This window comes from Heterodontus francisci, chromosome 4 (genome assembly GCF_036365525.1).
Source record: "Heterodontus francisci isolate sHetFra1 chromosome 4, sHetFra1.hap1, whole genome shotgun sequence".
NCBI classification, from domain to species: Eukaryota; Metazoa; Chordata; class Chondrichthyes; order Heterodontiformes; family Heterodontidae; genus Heterodontus; species Heterodontus francisci.
In genome coordinates this window covers 88808467-88831241 of record NC_090374.1, presented here as the reverse complement: position 1 = coordinate 88831241, position 22775 = coordinate 88808467, and the positions used below count along the sequence as shown (strand labels likewise).

Here is a 22775-nt window from a genome sequence, read left to right as displayed (position 1 = left end):
CTCAGTCATCCCCCATCTCAGTCATCCCCCATCTCAGTCATCCCCCATCTCTGTCTCCCCCCCAATCTCTGTCTCCCCCCCCAATCTCTGTCTCCCCCCCCCAATCTCTGTCTCCCCCCCCAATCTCTGTCTCCCCCCCCCAATCTCTGTCTCCCCCCCCCAATCTCTGTCTCCCCCCCCCCAATCTCTGTCTCCCCCCCCCAATCTCTGTCTCCCCCCCCCCAATCTCTGTCTCCCCCCCCCAATCTCTGTCTCCCCCCCCCAATCTCTGTCTCCCCCCCCCCAATCTCTGTCTCCCCCCCCCAATCTCTGTCTCCCCCCCCCAATCTCTGTCTCCCCCCCCCAATCTCTGTCTCCCCCCCCCAATCTCTGTCTCCCCCCCAATCTCTGTCTCCCCCCACCATCTCAGTCATCCCCCATCTCTGTCTCCCCCCCCAATCTCTGTCTCCCCCCCCAATCTCTGTCTCCCCCCCCAATCTCTATCTCCCCTCCCAATCTCTGTCTCCCCCCCCCCAATCTCTGTCTCCCCCCCCAATCTCTGTCTCCCCCCCCCCAATCTCTGTCTCCCCCCCCCCAATCTCTGTCTCCCCCCCAATCTCTGTCTCTCCCCCAATCTCTGTCTCCCCCCACCATCTCAGTCATCCTCCATCTCTGTCTCCCCCCCCCCAATCTCTGTCTCCCCCCCCAATCTCTGTCTCCCCCCCCAATCTCTATCTCCCCTCCCAATCTCTGTCTCCCCCCCCCAATCTCTGTCTCCCCCCCCAATCTCTGTCTCCCCCCCCCAATCTCTGTCTCCCCCCCCCCAATCTCTGTCTCCCCCCCCCCAATCTCTGTCTCCCCCCCCCAATCTCTGTCTCTCCCCCAATCTCTGTCTCCCCCCACCATCTCAGTCATCCCCCATCTCTGTCTCCCCCCCCAATCTCTGTCTCCCCCCCCAATCTCTGTCTCCCCCCCCAATCTCTATCTCCCCTCCCAATCTCTGTCTCCCCCCCCCAATCTCTGTCTCCCCCCCCAATCTCTGTCTCCCCCCCCAATCTCTGTCTCCCCCCCCAATCTCTGTCTCCCCCCCCCCAATCTCTGTCTCCCCCCCCCAATCTCTGTCTCCCCCCCCCAATCTCTGTCTCCCCCCCCCAATCTCTGTCTCCCCCCCCCAATCTCTGTCTCCCCCCCCCCAATCTCTGTCTCCCCCCCCCCAATCTCTGTCTCCCCCCCCCCAATCTCTGTCTCCCCCCCCAATCTCTGTCTCCCCCCCCAATCTCTGTCTCCCCCCCCAATCTCTGTCTCCCCCCCCAATCTCTGTCTCCCCCCCCAATCTCTGTCTCCCCCCCCAATCTCTGTCTCCCCCCCCAATCTCTGTCTCCCCCCCCAATCTCTGTCTCCCCCCCCAATCTCTGTCTCCCCCCCCAATCTCTGTCTCCCCCCCCAATCTCTGTCTCCCCCCCCCAATCTCTGTCTCCCCCCCCCAATCTCTGTCTCCCCCCCAATCTCTGTCTCCCCCCCCAATCTCTGTCTCCCCCCCCAATCTCTGTCTCCCCCCCCAATCTCTGTCTCCCCCCCACAATCTCTGTCTCCGCCCCCCAATCTCTGTCTCCGCCCCCCAATCTCTGTCTCCGCCCCCCAATCTCTGTCTCCGCCCCCAATCTCTGTCTCCCCCCCAATCTCTGTCTCCCCCCCCAATCTCTGTCTCCCCCCCCAATCTCTGTCTCCCCCCCCAATCTCTGTCTCCCCCCCAATCTCTGTCTCCCCCCCCAATCTCTGTCTCCCCCCCCCAATCTCTGTCTCCCCCCCCAATCTCTGTCTCCCCCCCCAATCTCTGTCTCCCCCCCCCAATCTCTGTCTCCCCCCCCCAATCTCTGTCTCCCCCCCCAATCTCTGTCTCCCCCCCCCAATCTCTGTCTCCCCCCCCCAATCTCTGTCTCCCCCCCCCCAATCTCTGTCTCCCCCCCCCAATCTCTGTCTCCCCCCCCCAATCTCTGTCTCCCCCCCCCAATCTCTGTCTCCCCCCCCCAATCTCTGTCTCCCCCCCCAATCTCTGTCTCCCCCCCCAATCTCTGTCTCCCCCCCCAATCTCTGTCTCCCCCCCAATCTCTGTCTCCCCCCAATCTGTCTCCCCCAATCTGTCTCCCCCAATCTCTATCTCCGCCCCCAATCTCTGTCTCCGCCCCCAATCTCTGTCTCCCCCCCCCAATCTCTGTCTCCCCCCCCCAATCTCTGTCTCCCCCCCCCAATCTCTGTCTCCCCCCCCCCAATCTCTGTCTCCCCCCCCAATCTCTGTCTCCCCCCCCAATCTCTGTCTCCCCCCCCAATCTCTGTCTCCCCCCCCAATCTCTGTCTCCCCCCCCAATCTCTGTCTCCCCCCCCCAATCTCTGTCTCCCCCCCCCAATCTCTGTCTCCCCCCCCAATCTCTGTCTCCCCCCCCAATCTCTGTCTCCCCCCCCCAATCTCTGTCTCCCCCCCCCAATCTCTGTCTCCCCCCCCAATCTCTGTCTCCCCCCCCCAATCTCTGTCTCCCCCCCCTCCCAATCTCTGTCTCCCCTCCCCCCCAATCTCTGTCTCCCCCCACAATCTCTGTCTCCCCCCACAATCTCTGTCTTTCCCCCCATCTCTGTCCCCCCCCCCAATCTGTCTCCCCTAATCTGTCTCCCCCAATCTCTATCTCCGCCCCCAATCTCTGTCTCCGCCCCCAATATCTGTCTCCCCCTCATCTCTGTCTCCCCCCCTCCAATCTCTGTCTCCCCCCCATCTCTGTCTCCCCCCCAATCTCTGTCTCCCCCCCCCAATCTCTGTCTCCCCCCCCCAATCTCTGTCTCCCCCCCCCAATCTCTGTCTCCCCCCCCAATCTCTGTCTCCCCCCAATCTCTGTCTCCCCTCCCCCCCCAATCTCTGTCTCCCCCCACAATCTCTGTCTTTCCCCCCATCTGTCTCTCCCCCCATCTCTGTCCCCCACTCTCTCTGTCCCCCGCTCTCTCTGTCCCCTGTTCTCTCTGTCTCCCCCGCTCTCCATGTCCTCATATTTCTGTCCCCCTCTCTGCACCCCCTCGCTGTACCCCATTCTCTGTACCCCCCACTGTCTCCCCCCACTGTCTTCCCCCCCACTGTCTTCCCCCCCACTGTCTTCCCCCCCACTGTCTTCCCCCCCCCGCCTCCCCCCCCCCGTCTCTCCCCCGCGTCTCCCCCTCCCCATCTCCCCATCTCTGTCCCCCCATCTCTGTCTCCTCCCGTCTCTTTGGCTCCCCCCTCTCTCTGTTTCCGCCTTCTCTCTGACCCCCTCTCTGTCCCCCCTGTCCGCCCTCTCTGCCCCCTCTCTCTCGCTCTGTGTCCTCTCTTTCGTTCTGTGTCCCCCTGCTCTCTGTCCCCCTGCTCTCTCTGTCCCCCCTCTCTCCCCCATTCTCTGTCTCGCTCTGTCTTCTTCTCTCACCCCCCTCTCTCTCTTCCCCCCCACCTCTCTCTCTTCCCCACCTCTCTCTTCCCCACCTCTCTCTCCCCCACTCACTCTGTCCCCCACTCTCGCTCTCATCCCCACTCTCTCTCCCCACTCTCTCTCCCCACTCTCTCTTTCCCCGACTCCCTCTCTCCCCGACTCCCTCTCTCCCCGACTCCCTCTCTCCCCGACTCCCTCTCTCCCCGACTCCCTCTCTCCCCGACTCCCTCTCTCCCCCACTCTCTCTCTTCCCCACTCTCTCTCTCCCCCATTCTCTCTCTCCCCCCCATTCTCTCTCCCCCCCATTCTCTCTCCCCCCCATTCTCTCTCCCCCCCATTCTCTCTCCCCCCCATTCTTTCTCTCCCCCATTCTCTCCCTCCCCCACTCTCTCTCCCCCCCTCTGTCTCTCCCCCCTGCTTTCTCTCCCCCCCTGCTTTCTCTCCCCCCCTGCTTTCTCTCCCCCCCCCTGCTTTCTCTCCCCCCCACGCTCTCTCTTCCCCCACTCCCTCTCCCCCCCACTCCCTCTCCCCCCCACTCTCACTCCCCCCCACTCTCACTCCCCCCCACTCTCACTCCCCCACTCTCACTCCCCCACTCTCACTCCCCCACTCTCTCACTCCCCCACTCTCTCACTCCCCCACTCTCTCACTCCCCCACTCTCTCACTCCCCCACTCTCTCACTCCCCCACTCTCATTCCCCCACTCTCATTCCCCCACTCTCATTCCCCCACTCTCACTCCCCCACTCTCTCTCTCCCCGACTCCCTCTCTCCCCGACTCCCTCTCTCCCCGACTCCCTCTCTCCCCCACTCTCTCTCTCCCCCACTCTCTCTCTCCCCCATTCTCCCTCTCTCCCCGACTCTCTCTCTCCCCCACTCTCTCTCTCCCCCACTCTCTCTCTCCCCCACTCTCTCTCTCCCCCACTCTCTCTCTCCCCGACTCCCTCTCTCCCCGACTCCCTCTCTCTCCCCCATTCTCTCTCTCCCCCATTCTCTCTCTCCCCCATTCTCTCTCTCCCCCATTCTCTCTCTCCCCCATTCTCTCTCTCCCCCCACTCTCTCTCCCCCCACTCTCTCCCCGCACTCTCTGTCCCCCCACTCTCTGTCCCCCCACTCTCTCTCCCCGACTCCCTCTCTCCCCCACTCTCTCTCTCCCCCACTCTCTCTCCCCCCACTCTCTCTCTCCCCCCACTCTCTCTCTCCCCCCACTCTCTCTCTCCCCCCACTCTCTCTCTCCCCCCACTCTCTCTCTCCCCCCACTCTCTCCCCCGCCTTCTCTCCCCCCCGCCTTCTCTCCCCCCGCTTTCTCTCCCCCCCCGCTCTCTCTCTCTCCCCCGCTCTCTCTCTCTCCCCCGCTCTCTCTCTCTCCCCCGCTCTCTCTCTCTCCCCCGCTCTCTCTCCCCCCCCGCTCTCTCTCACCCCCCCCCGCTCTCTCTCACCTCCCCCCGCTCTCTCTCCCCCCCCGCTCTCTCTCCCCCCCCGCTGTCTCTTTCCCCCATTCTCTCTTTCCCTCACTCTCTCTTTCCCTCACTCTCTCTTTCCCTCACTCTCTCTCCCGCCCACTCACTCTCCTCCCCCACTCTCTCTCTCGCTGTCCCCCACTCTCTCTCTCCACCTCTCGCTTTCTCTCTCACTGTTGCTGAGAGCAGGAAAGCGCATCTGAACTTCAGACATTTTTGTCGTTTCCTGGCGGACTTTTTAAAAAGAAATCAGAACCTGCCGGTAAACCCCGAAACTGTCTGATGTTCCGAACCGCTGTTCTGCTTCAGAATCTGTCAGCTGTGAAACTGACACTTGCGATTTTTGTTTTTAAAAAGCAGGTCTGAAGAACCCAATGGGAAATTTCTCATCCCTGAAATTATCAGTAACGCACCCCAGAATTGTTTACCATGGACACTGGTGTCCATGTACGGACATGTTGCCGACCCCTGAATTTAATGCAGAGAAGTGCAAAGTGATTCATTTTGGTAGGAGGAATGAGGAGAGGCAATATAAAATAAAGGGTACAATTCTAAAGCGGGTATAGGAATAGAGAGACCTAGGTGTATATGTGCATAAATTGTTGAAGGTGGCAGGGCAGGCTGAGAAAGCGATTATAAAGGCACATGGGATCTTGGGCTTTATAAATAGAGGCATAGAGTACAAAAGCAAGGAAGTTATGATGAATCTTTATAAAACTCTGGTTTGGCCTCAACTGGAGTATTGTGTCCGCACCGCACTTTAGGAAGGATGTGACGGCTTTAGAGAGGGTGCAGAAAAGATTTACGAGAATGGTTCCAGGGATGAGGGACTTTGATTACGTGGATAGACTGGAGAAACTGGGGTTGTTCTCTTTAGAGGAGATTTGACAAAAGTGTTCAAAATCATGAGGGGTCTGGACAGCATAGATAGAGAGAAGCTGTTCCCATTGGTGGAAGGGTCGCGAATCAGAGGACACAGAATTAAGGTGATTGGCAAAAGAACCAAAGATAACATGAGTTATGCAGAGAGTGGTTAGGATCTGAAATGCATTTCCTGAAAGGATGGTGGAGAGAGATTCAGCTGTGACTTTAAGAAGGGAGTTGAATAAGCACCTGAAGAGAAAAACTTTGCAGCACTATGGGGAAAGGACAGAGGAGTGGGACTAGCTAACTTGCTCTTGCAGAGAGCTGGCATGGGTTTGACAGGCCAAATGGCCTCCTTCTGTGCTGGAACCATTGTATGATTATAATCAATGAAATCGCAGTGGAATGGGGCTAAAAGAACCAATGACAACATGATGGCCTAACTAGCCTTTTTGTGTATAAAATTCCATGTGTATATATTTATTTGATATGATTTTGAAGAATATGGCTATCTCATCATTTATTTACTGGTCTGCTTCATTTGCTATGGGTTGTTCAGATTGAAAACTAACCTTTACAGTGCATCAGAATATTCCAGGCACTGTAATTTAAAGTACATATGTGAACTTTAAAATATTTAAGTTAAAAAAGCATTCAAAACATACATTGCATTTTATATCAAAGTCTTTTTTCTTGTAGCTGGCCCACCCTATACATTATATTTTGGTGTAAAGTTCTACGCAGAAGATCCTTGTAAACTTAAAGAGGAAATAACAAGGTAACAAGATGTAAACATAAACTTTGCTTCTTAAGTCATATATAACTGAACATTGTATTTTTTTGGTTGGTCAGCTTTATGGAATTCCGTAAGACCAGTTTAATGATATTATGTTTGCCTTTGAAAATGTTTTCAAATGAGTGGAGTGGAAAGTAAGAACATTTCTTGCATATATAATAGATTTACAGGGCAGTATTTTAAAATGACACAAGTGCAGGAATTGTGGGAAATAATATGGGCCTGAGGTTCGTTATGAGTGTATGGCAGTGAATCCATTTCTGTTCTTTTTTAATTTCCTTTTCTGGTAGTAATCAATTTATATGGAAACTTAAATATCTAACTGGACTGTGTGAAAGGAGAAAAGTTAGTTTAGCATTAACAGTGGGTCAGATTGCAGCATTTAATAGTAAATTTATTTTGACTTCACCCCCTGCCCATAAGTTTGCCATCTCAATCTTACACTGAAGATCTTTCACACTAAGGAAGCAAATGTCAATATGTACAATAAGAGAGTGGCAGAGGAAGGAAAGTCAATCAAAAATACTTTTTGTTCCAAGTGGTCATCTTCCTGTGCTTAAAAATAGTCTTAAAATAATTCATGCCAAGTAACAAACACCTTCAACATTGTTGCATCACTTGTTGCAACACAAAAACCTAGCTTGTGTTTCTGCTTCTTTCTTCAGCAGCTCTGGTGACAGAGTTTGTTGGGGGGTCTTTGTGCCGATGGATTACCTCCATTCACTTCAGTGGGAGCTGGCACTTGGATTGAGCTGGTCTGATCAAGAGCCACCTGAGAATTCAACAGAAATGAGCTAGGCATTTTTTTTTGAAGGGTTGGGCAGCTCTCGTTTGGCCCCCAGTACTGACTCTCATTGAAATGAATAGAGCCACTCCCAAGTCGGGGTAATAACTGGGCCTGACACTGCAGCAGATCGGTGTCAATGATGTGTTATCATTGCTGGTACTGCAGTAAACCATCAGTTAATTCCATTAGAGAACCAAATGTGTTTCTGCTGAAGAAAACTGTGCTCCAATATCACTGTCTTCACAAAGATCATTTCAGGTATCTTAATTGTATAAGACCATTGAGATAATTACAAGAGAGTGCATGTTTCTGTGAGTTTATTTTGTCAGATATCTGATTTGGCTTTGACTAAATTGTCTTCCAATTATAGCCTGATTTAACAAAAAATGGATATACTGGATGGATCCAGCTTTACAATTTCCTAACTGATAACTTTTATCTTATTTTAGGTACCAGTTTTTCCTGCAGGTCAAACAGGATGTCCTTCATGGTCGACTGCCTTGCTCTTTAAACATTGCTGCACAACTGGGTGCATATGCTATCCAGTGTAAGTACATCTGTATTATTCTGTTTAATGAAGTTTTGTAACATGTGATACATGAACGCTAATGAAGGGCTATTGTTATAGTGACCATACTATCAACACTGGGACTGAAAAAACCCCTCAGTTAAATTTATTGGGGAGCAAAGTGTCTTACATCTGTAGGAAAAGGAATTGGTTTGGAACTTCTGCTTCACTGCTCCTGGCACACTCCTGATTTTCAGTCCAGATCCTCCTTTTACATACTGGGAGCATTTATTAGGAAGTTCTGCACCCTCGTCCATGAATTTCTGACTTTTAATTTTATTAGTCACAGATTTTATGGATTTTAGTAAGGCATTTGACAAGGTCCCGCATGGCAGACTGGTCAGTAAAATGAAAGCCCATGGGATACAGGGGAATATGGCAGGTTGGATCCCGAATTGGCTCAGGGACAGTAAACAAAGGGTAGTAGTCGACGGATGTTTTTGTGAGTGGAAAGCGGTTTATATTAATGATTTGGACTTAAATGTGGGAGGCATGATTGGGAAATTTGCAGATGACACAAAAATTGGCTGTGTAGTTAATAGTCAGGAGGAAAGCCGTGGGCTCCAGAATTATATCAATGGTTTGGTTGAGTGGGTGGAAAAATGGCAAATGGAATTCAATCCAGAGAATTGTGAGGTATTGCATTTGGGGAGGGCAAATAAAGCGAGGTAATACACAATAAACAGGAGGATATTGAGAGGGGTAGAAGAAGTGAGAGACCTTGGAATGCATGTCCACAGGTCCCTGAAGGTAGCAGGACAGGTGGATAGAGTGGTGAAGAAGGCATATGGATTGCTTTCCTTTATTGGCCAAGGTATAGAATACAAAAGCAAGGATGTGATGCTGGAACTGTATAAAACGCTAGTTAGGCCACAGCTGGAGTTTTGCGTACGGTTCTGGTCACCACATTACTGGAAGGACATAATTGCTCTGGAGAGAGTGCAGAGGAGATTTACAAGAATGTTGCCAGGGCTTGAAGGTTGCAGCTATGAGGAAAGATTGGATCGGCTAGGGTTATTTTCCTTGGATTTGAGGAGGCTGAGGTGACTTGATTGAGGTGTACAAAATTATGAGGGGCCTAGATAGAGTGGACAGGAAGGGCCTGTTTCCCCTGGCAGGGAAGTCAGTTACCAGGGGACACAGATTTAAGGTGATTGGTAGAAGGATTAGAGGGGACATGAGGAGAAACGTTTTCACCCAGAGGGTGGTGGGTGTCTGGAATTCACTGCCAGGAACGGTGGTGGAGACAGAAACCCTCAATTCATTTAAAAGGTACCTGGACATGTACCTGAAGTGCTGTAACCTGCAAGGCTATGGACCAGGTGCTGGAAGGTGGGATTAGTTTGGGCGGCTAGTTTTTTCAGCTGCGTGGACACGATGAGCTGAATGGCCTCCTTCTTTTCTATGGTTCTAATCATATGTTGTATATATATATGTTCGAATGTAATTGTGGGTGGGAATTTGGAATTTCCAGATATGTGCTTCCAGTGTGTCGGAGGAGTGTAGAAGCTGAAAATCCAGCCCAACATATCCCAATACAGTGAGAGGTTCTAATTATTACAGTTAATAGTATCACAATGTCAGTTAGCCATGGCAAGATATTCACAGGGATGAGAAATGAAACAACTTGTAAAACAAAATGTATACTTGGAACAAATCAGGTTAACTTGGAAAATGTGAATTTAAGTCAAATGGATTGATTGATTTTTGTAAAGGTCTATCCCTTTAAGAAAACATGTGAAATATTTTACAGCTTTTTGTACTTTGCATTCATATGTAACTGCATATTAGCTGCAATTCACCAGAGGTTTACATGTCTCAATAGTGTTCTAGCACTTCCAGTCACGTGTCTTGGCTAGAAAATGAGTTGGATCAGCGCATGCTCTGACTAGACTTAAGCTGTTTTGACATTGCGCTAAGACCTGTGCTTCTGCTGTCAGCTCTTGTTGTGCAGCATTATGCACCTGACTGTATAAACGTGTGGGATGTGCTAAGACTGCCCATTGGCCATAGCAAATTCTGGTAAGTTGACTTTTTGGTTGCAGCTTGCTGCACAAGACTGTATGTTGGAAGTTGAGGTTTTCAATTTACACATTTGTCAGCCTGCAGTTTGCCGCCATTCTTTTAAATGGACAGGGAAATTGTGTGCTGGCAAATGCAGAAGTGGCAAACCCCATTCCTTATGTCCCAGGGCCATATATGACTGACATGTTACCCTGTACAAGAGATGCAGTGGTTTTTGTCGAGGTTCATCCCAAGCAGCTCGGTAACACAGGAGTCTGTGCTCTACGGGTTCTTCCCAGGGATGCACATCGAGACGAACATCAACTGCTGCTGTAGGACTATCAATTCGGTGAAAGACGCCCTTTGATCTGCCCAAAACTTGCTGGTCTTCCAGCGCAAAGAGTTGTCCACGTCCGAATGTTGCAGACTGGCACATTCCAAGGTCCAGGACTACATGCTGAGGGACGCACTAAAGCTTGGGGCAGCCGCAGCAAAGGCTCAATGGGGAAGGACCACACTGCAAGGTCCCCCCACCAAGCTGAACGGAGGGGCTGGATCCATGGGAAACCCCTCGAACTGTATCGGGAAAATATTGTGTACTGTAAAATGTAATAATGTATCTGGCACGACAAATGTGAAATGGAAGGGTTGTGAGGCAACTCATGATTGTATTGAAGCAAACGGACCTCCTTTGCACTGGTTGTAATTTTTGAAACTTTTTGGTAATGTATTTTTTTACAGATTTTATGAATAAAGTATATTTTGGAAAAAAAAATGTTTCCCTGTACGGACAGGAGGGTGGACACCTGCCTCATCAGCCTGGACCAGGAGAAGGCTTATGACAGGATATCGCACACCTACATGATGGACGTGCTTTCCAAAATGGGGTTTGGGGAGGGAATCTGCAATTGGATCCAACTGCTCTACACAAACATCAGTAGCACAGTCTCAATCAATGGGTGGGAATCGGAAGGTTTCCCGATCCAATCTGGAGTCAGACAGGGCTGTCCTCTCTCCCCGGTCTGTTTGTTTGCTGTATTGAACCCTTTGCTGAGTCTATTAGGAAGGATGCGAGCATAAGAGGGGGGACAATCCCAGGCAGTGGAGGCACTCAGGTTAAACCCTCCCTGTACATGGATGACGTCGCTATCTTCTGCTCGGATCTGCTGTCTGTGCGCAGACTAATGAGCATCTGTGACCAGTTCGCACTGGCCTCGGGAGCCAAAGATAACCACGGCAAGAGCGAGGCCATGTTCTTTGGGAACTGGGCTGACCGATCCTTTGTCCCCTTCACCGTCAGGTCAGACTACCTGAAGGTGCTGGGGATATGGTTCGGAAGGGCCGGGGTGTGCACCAAAACCTGGGAGGAGTGAGTAGCCAAGGTACAACACAAGCTGAGCATGTGGGAGCAGCGATCTCTCCATTGTGGGTAAGAACCTGGTCATCAGGTGCGAGGCGCTCACGTTGTTGCTGTACGGGGCACAGGTCTGACCCATACCCCACTCCTGCGCTGTGGCAGTCACCCGAGCCATTTTCCGCTTCATCTGGGGATCCAAAATGGACCGGGTCCGGAGGGACAGGATGTCCAAACCTCTGGAGAAGGGCAGGAAAAATGTACCCAACGTCGCCCTCATCCTGATGACCACCTTCGTGTGCAGCTGCATCAAACTGTGTGTAGACCTCCAGTACGCAAACTCCAAGTGTCACTACGTGCTGAGGTTCTATCTGTCCCCGGTGTTGCGAAGGATGGGCCTGGTCACATTGCCGCGGAACGCTCCATCCAGTTGGACTGTGCCGTACCACCTATCCTTCGTGGAGCAGTTTCCGCGGGAAAACACCTTTGACCACCAATCCATCAGGCAGTGGTCTGCATGGAATGTCCTCAAGGCCCTGTGGGAAAAGGAGACGGTGGATCCTGTCGGATGGTTCCCTGAGCAGACCGCCAAAGTTATTTGGCGGAATGCCTCATCACCAGAACTTTCAAACAAGCACCAAGATATAGCTTGGCTGGTGGTGAGAAGAGTCCTCCCTGTCAGATCCTTCCTGCATGCCCAAAATCTCACCCCCTGCTCACAATGCCCCCGCGGTGGCTGTGGTGGGGAAGAGATGGTTGCCCACCGCCTTCTGGAATGTGTCTTTGCATAGCAGGTGTGGAAAGAGATGCAATGGTTTTTGTCTAGGTTCATCCCAAGCAGCTCTGTAACACAGGAGTCTGTGCTCTACGGGCTGTTCCCAGGGACTCACACCAAGACAAACATCAACTGCTGCTGGAGGACTATCAATTCAATGAAAGATGCCCTTTGGTCTGCACGAAACTTGCTGGTCTTCCAGCGCAAAGAGTTGTCCACGACCGAATGTTGCAGACTGGCACATTCCAAGGTCCTGGACTACGTGTTGAGGGACGCACTAAAGCTTGGGGCAGCCGCAGCAAAGGCTCAATGGGGAAAGACCACCGTGTAAGATCCCCCCACCAAGCTGAACAGAGGGGCTGGATCCATGGGAAACCCCTCGAACTGTATCAGGAAAATATTGTGTATGACAAATGAAATGGAAGGGTTGTGAGGCAACTCATGATTGTATTGAAGGAAACTGATCTCCCTTGCACTGTTTGTATTTTTTGAATTGGTGCTGTTTGAAACTGTTTGGTAATGTTTTTATTTAAAGATTTTTAATGAATAAAGTATATTTTGGATATAAAAAAAAATATTTCCCTTTCATCGAATTGTTGAAACAAACTTTGATTTTTTTTCCATTTTACAGAAAATGAATTTGGAAAATGAGACTCTTGTTCAAAGTAGAAAGGAATTCATAATAATTGCCATAGCATTCCTGAGTTCTGCATCTCCTTATATCCTTACTATTGTTCCAGTGAGACAGGGACCTTAAATAAAGGCCAGGATTTTGAGGTAGTAATAACAGTAAAACTGTCAGTATTTTATTTAGAGATACAGCACTGAAACAGGCCCTTCGGCCCACCAAGTCTGTGCCAACCATCAACCACCCATTTATACTAATCCTACATTAATCGCATTACCCTCTCACATCCCCACCTTCCCTCAATTCCCCTACCTATACTAGGGGCAATTTATAATGGCCAATTTACCTATCAACCTGCAAGTCTTTGGCTGTGGGAGGAAACCAGAGCACCCAGTGAAAACTCACGGGGTCACAGGGAGAACTTACAAACTCCGCACAGGCAGTACCCAGAATCGAACCCAGGTTGCTGGAGCTGTGAGGCTGCGGTGCTAACCACTGTGCCATTATTTGATCTCTGAAATTGACAGCAATTTCTGGAGTCCACACATGCGCAGTTAAATGCCGAAATCCAGAAGTTGCTGTCAATGATTCTACTCTTCCTCATAGGGTGCGCTGTTGAAGTACCCAGTCTGCAATCAAGTAGAAATCACTCAACTGATGAGAACTTGCCCTTTTACATTATTAGTCTTGCTGTAAAAATGTTTGAAATTGTTACACATTGTTGAATGAGGTGTAACTGGGTTTTTAATGGTGCTCTAAATTCATAGTTACTGTTGATAAGTCTATCTGGCCCTGGAAAACTAATTTCGTATTGTGGAATGTCAAAGTTCTCTATTAGGATAAAAAAAAGTCACAGTTTTAATTTTTTTAAAGTTTGTTTATGGTATTTCAGCTTCTACCTCAATCCCATGTCAATGTCCCAATCACTTATTTAGCTCCCTATAAAACTTAATTGAAAGTGAAGGATAATCAGTGCATTTTACTTCCTGGTTTGTTGTCTGTGAGAATATTTCAATGTGATTGGCTGTTTACTTTGCTTGATGACATTATTGTTGCTGGATGCCTGGAGATTCCCTTGTCTTGGCACCAGATTTCAGCTGGTATCGGGAAAGGGGAATTCTATGCCACAAAGATAACTAGTTCTTTGTGGGCAGCTTTCTTTGAGGTCTGCAAAATCTGAGCCAATGTTTTGAAGGCACAATTGAACTACACATTTGACAGAAATATGAAAGGAGCAGTATCACTGCAAGATGGATGGAAAGGAATAAAAATGACAGGTTCACTATACACTGACAGACTTTCCAATGCTGATAAAGAGCATTAGTGTTATAACATGAAGAGCTATATACCTGTGCATATAAATATGAAATAAATCCCATAACACTAGGTATTACAGTAAGACCAATTGATTAAATTGATTGTCAATGTAAAAGCAAAGACATGACTGATTATTATTTTCTCTCTATTTAGCTGAACTTGGAGACTATGACCCTTATAAGCACACAGCGGGTTATGTATCTGAATACCGCTTTGTTCCTGATCAGAAGGAGGATCTTGAAGAAGCAATAGAACAATTTCACAAAGCATTAATGTAAGAACATTCTGTTTTTCTTGGTAAATAAATCAGGCTTATGGAAATATTAGCTAATTTCATAATGTACACAGGATGCTTCTGAAACCAGCCAGAAAAAAAATGCAATAGAGTCTTTTGTCATCATTATTGAGTTGCATTGCTTATATTAATAACTTGAAGAATTTTAATACTAGAAACTTCGGCTCTGTCAGACTTGCTGAAATATGAAAAATTTTGAACACATGGGGCTGAATTTTACAGACCCCCCCGACGTCAGGGGTTGTGGCAGTTGCAGGGCGGGGTGGGGGAGGAGGCGCGGAAAACGCCTCCGAGAGAGGGCCGCCACACACCCCACACCGGGAGGGCCCGGCCCGATATTGCCGGCGGCGGCGAGGCTTCGTCGCCACTCGGTGATGGGACCGCCATTTAAATATTTAAATAAATTAAAATCATTGAATTAATTGTATTTACATTCCTACCATCTGTCCTGGTGCAATCCTCGTGCCACTGGCCAGCACTCCTGCGCCTTCGGATCCCCATCCGGGGAACCGAGGCGGAACACTGGTGGGGAGAGGGGAGGAGATAAATTTCTCAGTGCGGGGGTGGAGGGGGTTGAGCGGGATCAAAGTAATATCATTTAAGTAATCGGGGATGTTGGGAAGAGTTATAGTTTAAAGTTAATGCACTTTGGGGGGGGAAGATCAGGTGGAAAAGTTTTGAGGGGGAGAGGGCAAGTAATTAATTCCGTGATTATTGGGGGTGGTGGGAGAGAGGCAAAATAAATGTTTTAATATTTTTCATTCAATGCCTCTTTAAAAATTTTAATTGAATGGTAGGGCTCAAAGACCTTTAAAAATGGCGACTGATGCCATTGCCGGGGATGGACAGCCCGCGCCCTCTACATCATTGGGGGGGTGGGGCGGTTGGTTCGCCCAGCTGTTTAAATGAGTTGCCGCACGGAAGATTGCAGCGGCTCTGCAACGTGCGGCACGATTGTTTGGCGGCAGGAGTATAAATTTCAGCCCATGGTATGAAATGCAACTCTTGTGTGCTTCACACAGAAGGGAAAAGCCTAACGAATCTGCTCCCTCTACGAAAACCGCATTCTTTGTAGAGATAAATCATGACCTTATTTCACGTGCCTTGGTAATTATGTTAGCTACTGGCACATGCAATTTACTGAGTAGATAGAATACAATGCTGGAATGCCGCATATCAGAGTTCACTTGTATTTTCATTCAGAGATGTGGGGTGAGAAATTGGGATTGTCTGCGCCCGCTTTTGGGTGCTATGAGTGCCCTTATAACTTCAAAATGCCATCTGTGGCATATGCATACTTGTGAGTTAAATTGCACTGGACGCAATATTGGTGGGGACTTTATTGTGCGAGCAGTGAACGTCCGCCAGAAGCATGCAGAACAGGTAGATCATGATGCTATAAGGTGTGCAACACTGATTTGACACCTATGGTGCCATTTTATAGCTGAACACTTGTTCTGCAGCCGAAAAGAAACACCCAACCAGCGATATTTAAAGGGATCATCAACTGCTTACAGGTTAGTTGCTGGTTGATTTCTTCGGGCTTTGGCTATGAGTACAAGTGTTTGGAGTTTTACATACTTGTTTCAGGTTGCAAATTTCTGCAGGGACTGGTGTGGCAGGTACTGAAGGATTTCTTTGCTGACGTCAAGTCTTCTGCACAAACCAGTTGCTCCCAGGCATGGTTGTACTCGTAAGCCTTTCCCTTGAATGCAACATGATTTGAAGCAGAGGCCACGCAGAACAGGATAAGCTGCTGGAATATGGAGGAGGAGAGTTAGAAGGCCTCTTTGCAGTATGCCATAACTGCCCAGGGTGTTGAGGGAGCAATTCTCCTACCTGAACCTCAGTGAGGAATAACAGGTTGAATCTTAACTCCCTAAAACAGATGGTTTCTGAGCGTGTCAGAGATTAAAATGTAATAAATCTGGAATAAGAACAGGCCACCTCGAACCCAACCACTTCTGGCATTAACGGAGGCAGGGCAAGGGGCAGGTGGCCATCCCACTTGCGGGAAGTGGGTTGATCATTTAAATATTATAATGAGGCTGCATGCCTTCAATTTAACAGTCATTCTATTTTAACCATGGGCAGCTGGGTTTTCAAGGTCTTAGGAAACTCAGCAGCTTAAACAAGATGAGTAGGGCTGAATCCAGGAGGTAAGTGCTTTTACACCACAATTTCTGGGCCAGGAAGAATTGGAGTGCTTCCTCTATGCACAAGAAGCTACCCCAGTAAACCACACCTCCACCCCACCATCTGCCCTGCAATCTGTCTGCTTTCCACCAAACACCATTGGATCCTCCCCCAACAATCTGGACTCTTCCCAGATCACTTTTGGATCCCTCCCTCCTGCCCCGCGATCCAGACCTTTCTTCTGTGATCGGGAGCCCACCCAACCCCCAATGATCTCTCTCACTCCCCCAATGCACCTACCTGCTCTCATGGCCTTCGGCCCTGTGAATCAGGCTACCTGTGGGCAGGAAACCCACTTAAAGGAGCCTTGCAGTTAAATTCTGCAGGACATTTGGGAAATCCATTCCTCTGAGTTTGCCACCCACTGTTGGGTAAGGAAGGTCACTGAGCCTGTCTACTCAAAGAGAGCTAAGTACATTGCATTCATTTTGCCAGAGAGAAGTAGGTGGAGCAAGCTTGAGCCTTTGCTAGAATTTGCAGGCTTCCAAATATATAAATGAAATCATGCCATATTACATACAAAAGTCAACTAATCACCCTTGTGCATTCCATTAGTGCCTGTCTTCCATGTGCATTTGCCTGTCCTAGTGCTGCTAGTTAGTGCTACCCTAGTGCCTGCAGCAGGGCTGGTGGAAGGCAGCTGACTTTTAGTGGAGAAGACTGCAGATGGCCATGGAGGGTAACCTCAAGCAGCTCTGGGTTTAAAAGGGACTCAACTTCAGACTGCACCATTTCGGCATGGGCGGCAGCAGTCTGGTCTGACTGGCTGAGAAGCAACAGCAAGCGCACTGATGGAGTGGGGGTGGCAAGGCCAATGCTGTCTTCCTGACAGAGAGCTTCAGGTTTGTGCTCCATGCAGCATGTGCCACACTCCCATGATAGCACCTCAACAATTCTAGTAATTTGTTGGGGGGGACAAATTGCTGCACTGCTTTAACACCCTGCAAGCCCCTTGTACACTGTAATCCACAGCCATGATGACAGCAGTCTGAACATCGACTGCAGCACTCAGACTTTTGGTGGCTGCAGTTTGTGGTGGAATGGAAGCTGCGACATTGATCATCAGACACTGCATTATGGTTGGGTCCACAGGTGTGAGAATTGAAAAGCAAATTAAAGGAGAGTTAAACTCTCATCCTGGATATATATGTACTCTCAACCTAAAAAGAAAGAACCTGCATTTATAAAGCACCTTTCACTAGCCGAGCACATCCAATTACAGCCAACAAAATACTTTTAAAATGTACTTACTGTTGTAATGTAGGGGTAAATAGCAGCCAGTTTGCACTTAAATGGAGAGAGGCTACAGAATGTTGTGCTACAGAGGGATCTGGGTGTCCTCATACATGAAACACAAAGGTTAGCATGTCAGTACAGCAAGTAATTAGGAAGGCAAATGGAATGTTGGCCTTTATGACAAGGGGGATGGAGTATAAAAGTAGGGAAGTCTTGCTAGAACTGTACAGGGCATTGGTGAGATCACTCCTCGAGTACTGAGAACAGTTTTGGTCTCCTTATTTAAGGAAGGATGTACTTGCATTGGAGACAGTTCAGAGAAGGTTCACTAGGTTGATTCCTGGGATCATGGGGTTGTCTTATGAGGAAAGGTTTATCAGGTTGGGCCAATATTCATTGTAGTGTAGAAGAACGAGAGGTGATATTATTGAAACAAGATTCTGATGGGGCTTGACAGGGTAGATGCTGAGAGAATGTTTTACCTCGTAGGGGAATCTAGAACTAGGTGGCACAGTTTCAGAATAAGGGGTCTCCCTTTTAAGGAGGAGATGAGGAGGAATTTTTTCTCTCTGAGGGTTGTTGATCTTTGGAATTCTCTACCCCAGAGAGCTGTTTCAATAAGATCACCTCTCATTCTTCTAAACTCCAATGGATACAGGCCCAACCTGTCCAAGCTTTCCTCGGGAATCAGTCTAGTGAACTTTCTCTGAACAACTTCTAATGCAATTATATCCTTCCTTAAGTAATAAAAAAATAGAATATGAAATAGGAAAAAAGGAATGAGACTAAACTATCCAGTAACATAAAAACAGATTGCAAGAGCTTTTATAGGTATGTCAAAAGGAAGATAGTAGCTAAAGTAAACATTGGTCCTTGGAAGCAGAGACAGGAGAAATTATCATGGGGAATGAGGAAATAGCAGAGGCATTGAACAAATATTTTGTGACTGTCTTCACAGCAGAAGACACAAGTTCCATACCAAAAACAGGCAGTAACCGGGGCTAAACAGAGTAAGGAATTTAAAGAAATTCATATCAGCAGAGAAAAAGTATTGGAGAAACTTAAGGGACTAAAATCTGACTAATCTCCAGGACCTGATGGCCAACATCCTAGGATTCTAAAAGAGATAGCTGTGGATATAGTGGACGCGCTAGCTATGTTTTTCCAAAATTCCTTAGATTCAGGAATGGTCTCATCAGATTGGAAGTTGGCAAATATTACACTGCTTTTCAAGAAAGGAGGGAGAGAGGAAACAGGGAACTACAGGTCAGTTAGACTAACATCAATCATTGGGAAAATGCTGGAATCTATTATTAAGGAAGTCTTAACAATGTACTTAGCAAAGCACAGTATGATTAGAACAAATCAACATGATTTTACTAAAGGGAAATCCTATTTGACAAACTTATTGAGAGCTTTTTGAGGATTTAACTAGTAGGATAGATAAAGGGGAACCAGTAGATACCTGGATTTCCAAAACATATTCAATAAGGTGCCACACAAAAGGTGTTGGGGGTAATATATTAGCATGGATAGATGATTGGTTAACAGACAGGAAGCAATGAGTGGGCATAAACAGGGCATTTTCAAGTTGGCAGGCAGTAAATAGTGGAGTGCCACAGGATCAGTGCTGTGGCCTCAGCTATTTACAAAATATATTAATGACTTGGATGAAGAGACAGAGAGTAAAGTATCTAGGTTTACTGATGATATAAAGGTAGGTGGAAAACTAAGCTGTGGGGAGGAGACAGAATGGCTGCAAAGAGATATAGACAGGTTAAGTGAGTGGGTAACAAGATGGAAGATGGAGTATAGTGTAGGGAAGTGTGAAGTTATGCACTTTGGTCGTAAGAATAGAAAAGCAGAATATTTTTTAAAAGGTATGCAACTTGTAAGTGTTGATGTTCAAAGAGACTTGGGTGTTCCTGTACAAGGAACGCAGAAAGTTAACATGCAGGTACAGCAAGCAATTAGGAAGGCAAATTGCATGTTGGCCTTTATTGTGAGGGGATTGGAGTACAGGAATAAGGAAGTATTGCTACAATTGTACAGGGTTTTGGTGAGACCACATCTGGAATACTGTGTGCAGTTTTGGTCTCCACATTTAAGAAAGGATATACTTGCATTGGAAGCAGTGCAGTGAAGGTTCACTAGATTAGTCCCTGGGATGAGGGGGTTGTCCTATGCTGAGAGACTAAGTAAATTGGGCCTGTATTCTCTGGAGTTTAGAAGAATGAGAGGTGATCTCATTGAAACATATAAGATTCTAAAGGGGCTGGATAGGGTAGACACTGAGAGATTATTTCCGCTGGTTGGGGAATCTAAAACATGGAGGCACAGTCTCAGGATAAGGGGCCGATCATTTAGGACTGAGATGAGGAGAAATTACTTCACTCAAAGGGTTGTGAATCTTTGGAATTCTCTACCCCAGAGGATTGTGGATGCTCCATCATTGAATACATTTAAGACTGGGGATAGACAGATTTTTGGTCTCTCAGGAAATCAAGAGATATAGCGAGCAAGTGGGAAAGTGGAGCTGAATCCTCAGATCAGCCATGATCGTTTTGAATGTTGGAGCAGGCTCGATGGGCCATATGGTCTACTCATGCTCCTATTTCTTGTGTTCTTATGTAAGGAGACCAAAATTGTCTGCAGTACTCCAGATGTGGTCTCACCAATGCCCTTTACAATTGTCACAAAACTTCCCTACTTTGATATTCCATTCCCCTTGCAATAAACAACCACATTCCATTTGCCTTCCTAATCACTTGCTGTATCTGCATACTAACCTTTTGTGAATTATGTACTGGGACAGACAGATACCTTTGTACCGCAGAGTTCTGCAATCTCTCTCCATTTAAAGAGTATACTGCTTTTCTATTCTTTCTGCCAAAGTGGGCAAGTTCACATTTTGCCACATTATACTCCATCTACCAAATTTTTGCCCATTCACTTAATCTATCAATATCCCTTCGCAGACACTTTATGTCCTCTTAACAACTTACTCTATTTTCGTATCATCAGCAAATTTAGCACCCATACATTCGATCCCTTCATCCAAGTCATTGATATCGATTGTAAATAGTTGAGGCCCCAGTACTGATCCCTGTGGCACTCCACTAGTTGCAGCTTTCCAACCCAAAAATGACCTATTTATCCCTACTGTCTGCATCCTGTTAGCTAACCAATCCTCTATCCATGCTAATGTGTTGCCCCCTACATCATGAGTTCTTAATTAGTAACCTTTGATGTGGTCCCTTATTGAATGCCTTTTGGAAATCTAAATACACTACATCTACAGGTTCCCCTTTATCCACATTGCTTGTCACTCCCTCAAAGAACTCTAATAAATTAGTCAAACACAATTACTCTTTCACAAAACCATGTTGACTCTGTATGATCGCACTAAGAGTTTCTAAGTGTCCAGCTATACCTTCCTTAATAATAGATTCTAGCATCTTCCCTATGACAGATGTTAGGCAAACTAGCCTGCTTTCTGTCTTTCTCCTTTCTTGAATAGAGGAGTTCCAGAAACTAGGGAATTTTGGAAAATTACAACTAACACGTCTACTATCTCAACAACTACCTCTTTTTATGACCCTAGGATGCAGGCCATCAGGTCCTGGGGACTTGTCAGCCTTTATTTCTAATAGTGTTCTCAGTACCCTTTCCCTGGTGATTGTAATTGTTTTAAGTTCCTCCCTCCCTTGCACCACTTGATTTACAAGTATTTCTGGAATATTATTTGTGTCTTTGAAGAAAGACACAAAATAGCTATTCTACACCTCTACCATTTCTTCATTTCTTTTCTGATGCTTCTGCTGTTGCTGTGCTACTGATGGAACATCAGTGGCTGTGATGGATTCAAACAAACCAAACTCAGATACCCAGCATGCTAGCATAGCCCGGAATCCTGTCAGTGGGTCACTGGTGTCAGGAGCTAAAATAACTACCATGACTTGACCAAATGTTACTCTGTGCACTCAAAAAGCTAAATTTGATCATTAGTTATAATAGTTTGTTGACTAAACATGTTGTTAGCCACATCTGCCTTTAGAAGGGCAGCATGTTATTTCCAACAATTAATTTGCTACAAAGAAAAGATGTAGTTCTTTTCAATTCTGAAAGATGCTGTCAGTTCTTGTCCAAAGAATCTTTAGTACAGCATGAGTTAGTAGAGTATCAGTTGTTACAACTGAGGTTGGAGGAGTGCACTGTCTTTCTCTAGTTCCACTACTCCACTGGTCACAACATATATTTAAATCTTTTACCCAGTTACTGATACAGCCAATTATATATTTTATCTATATCAAATTCAGAATGTTAAAAATCTGCCAACCAGGTTTCTTTAATAAACAACACAATTATTAGTTTATTATAAAACAAGACTTATTCAATAGAGTTGCAAAGCTTATTAACACAGTTTGAAATATGAAAGTATAAATATGTACACTTCTAAAGTAACCTCACACACACACACACACACACACACACACACACACACACACACACACACACACACACACACACACACACACACACCGGTTAAAGAAAAAAAAATAAAGAAAAATGGGCTCTGCAGAGATCAACTTTTAAAAAAATACTTTGGCCAAGTTATTGCCAATTCTTGAAGAAAAAGGATAAGATATGGAATGTTCCAGATGGCCTTTGGTCTGGCGTCTGGGTACACGTCACATCCAGCTGTCACTGGAATCCTTCTGGAGCAGTTCTGTTCAGGAGATATTGAGGAGTAGTCTTGCAGGCTTACGAGAGAATTACTGCTTCAGTGGTTTCAGCTATCACACTGGATTCTCAGAAGATTTTCCAAAACAGCTGGAAAAGGATGAGTTGGGTGGTTTCTCTCTTAGGCTACACACCAACTGAGCATTTAAACAGTCAAAGCCAAATCAAAAAGCCAAAATTCCTGACAACGATAAACCTAGACATGTGACTTCTCTGGAAACAACTTCAATAGCCAGTAAGACTCCTTATGTTTATTTTAGCATATCATTGCCTCTTCCAGTAAGTGTTTTTAAAAAAATCCTTCCAGTAACCCTTTAAAGAAAAAAAATCC

At 47.3% G+C, this 22775-nt stretch overlaps 1 protein-coding gene across 5 annotated transcripts in view; it reads left to right on the top strand.

The window, feature by feature from the left end:
- Positions 1-22775, top strand: part of epb41l4a (erythrocyte membrane protein band 4.1 like 4A) — a 402316-nt gene that overhangs the window by 241098 nt on the left and 138443 nt on the right. For all 5 annotated transcript variants that reach the window (XM_068029826.1, XM_068029828.1, XM_068029827.1 and 2 more), the window contains 3 exons: positions 6445-6523; positions 7778-7875; positions 14128-14248. In XM_068029826.1, the coding sequence (XP_067885927.1) occupies positions 6445-6523; positions 7778-7875; positions 14128-14248 (298 nt within the window). The remainder of the gene's footprint in view (positions 1-6444; positions 6524-7777; positions 7876-14127; positions 14249-22775) is intronic.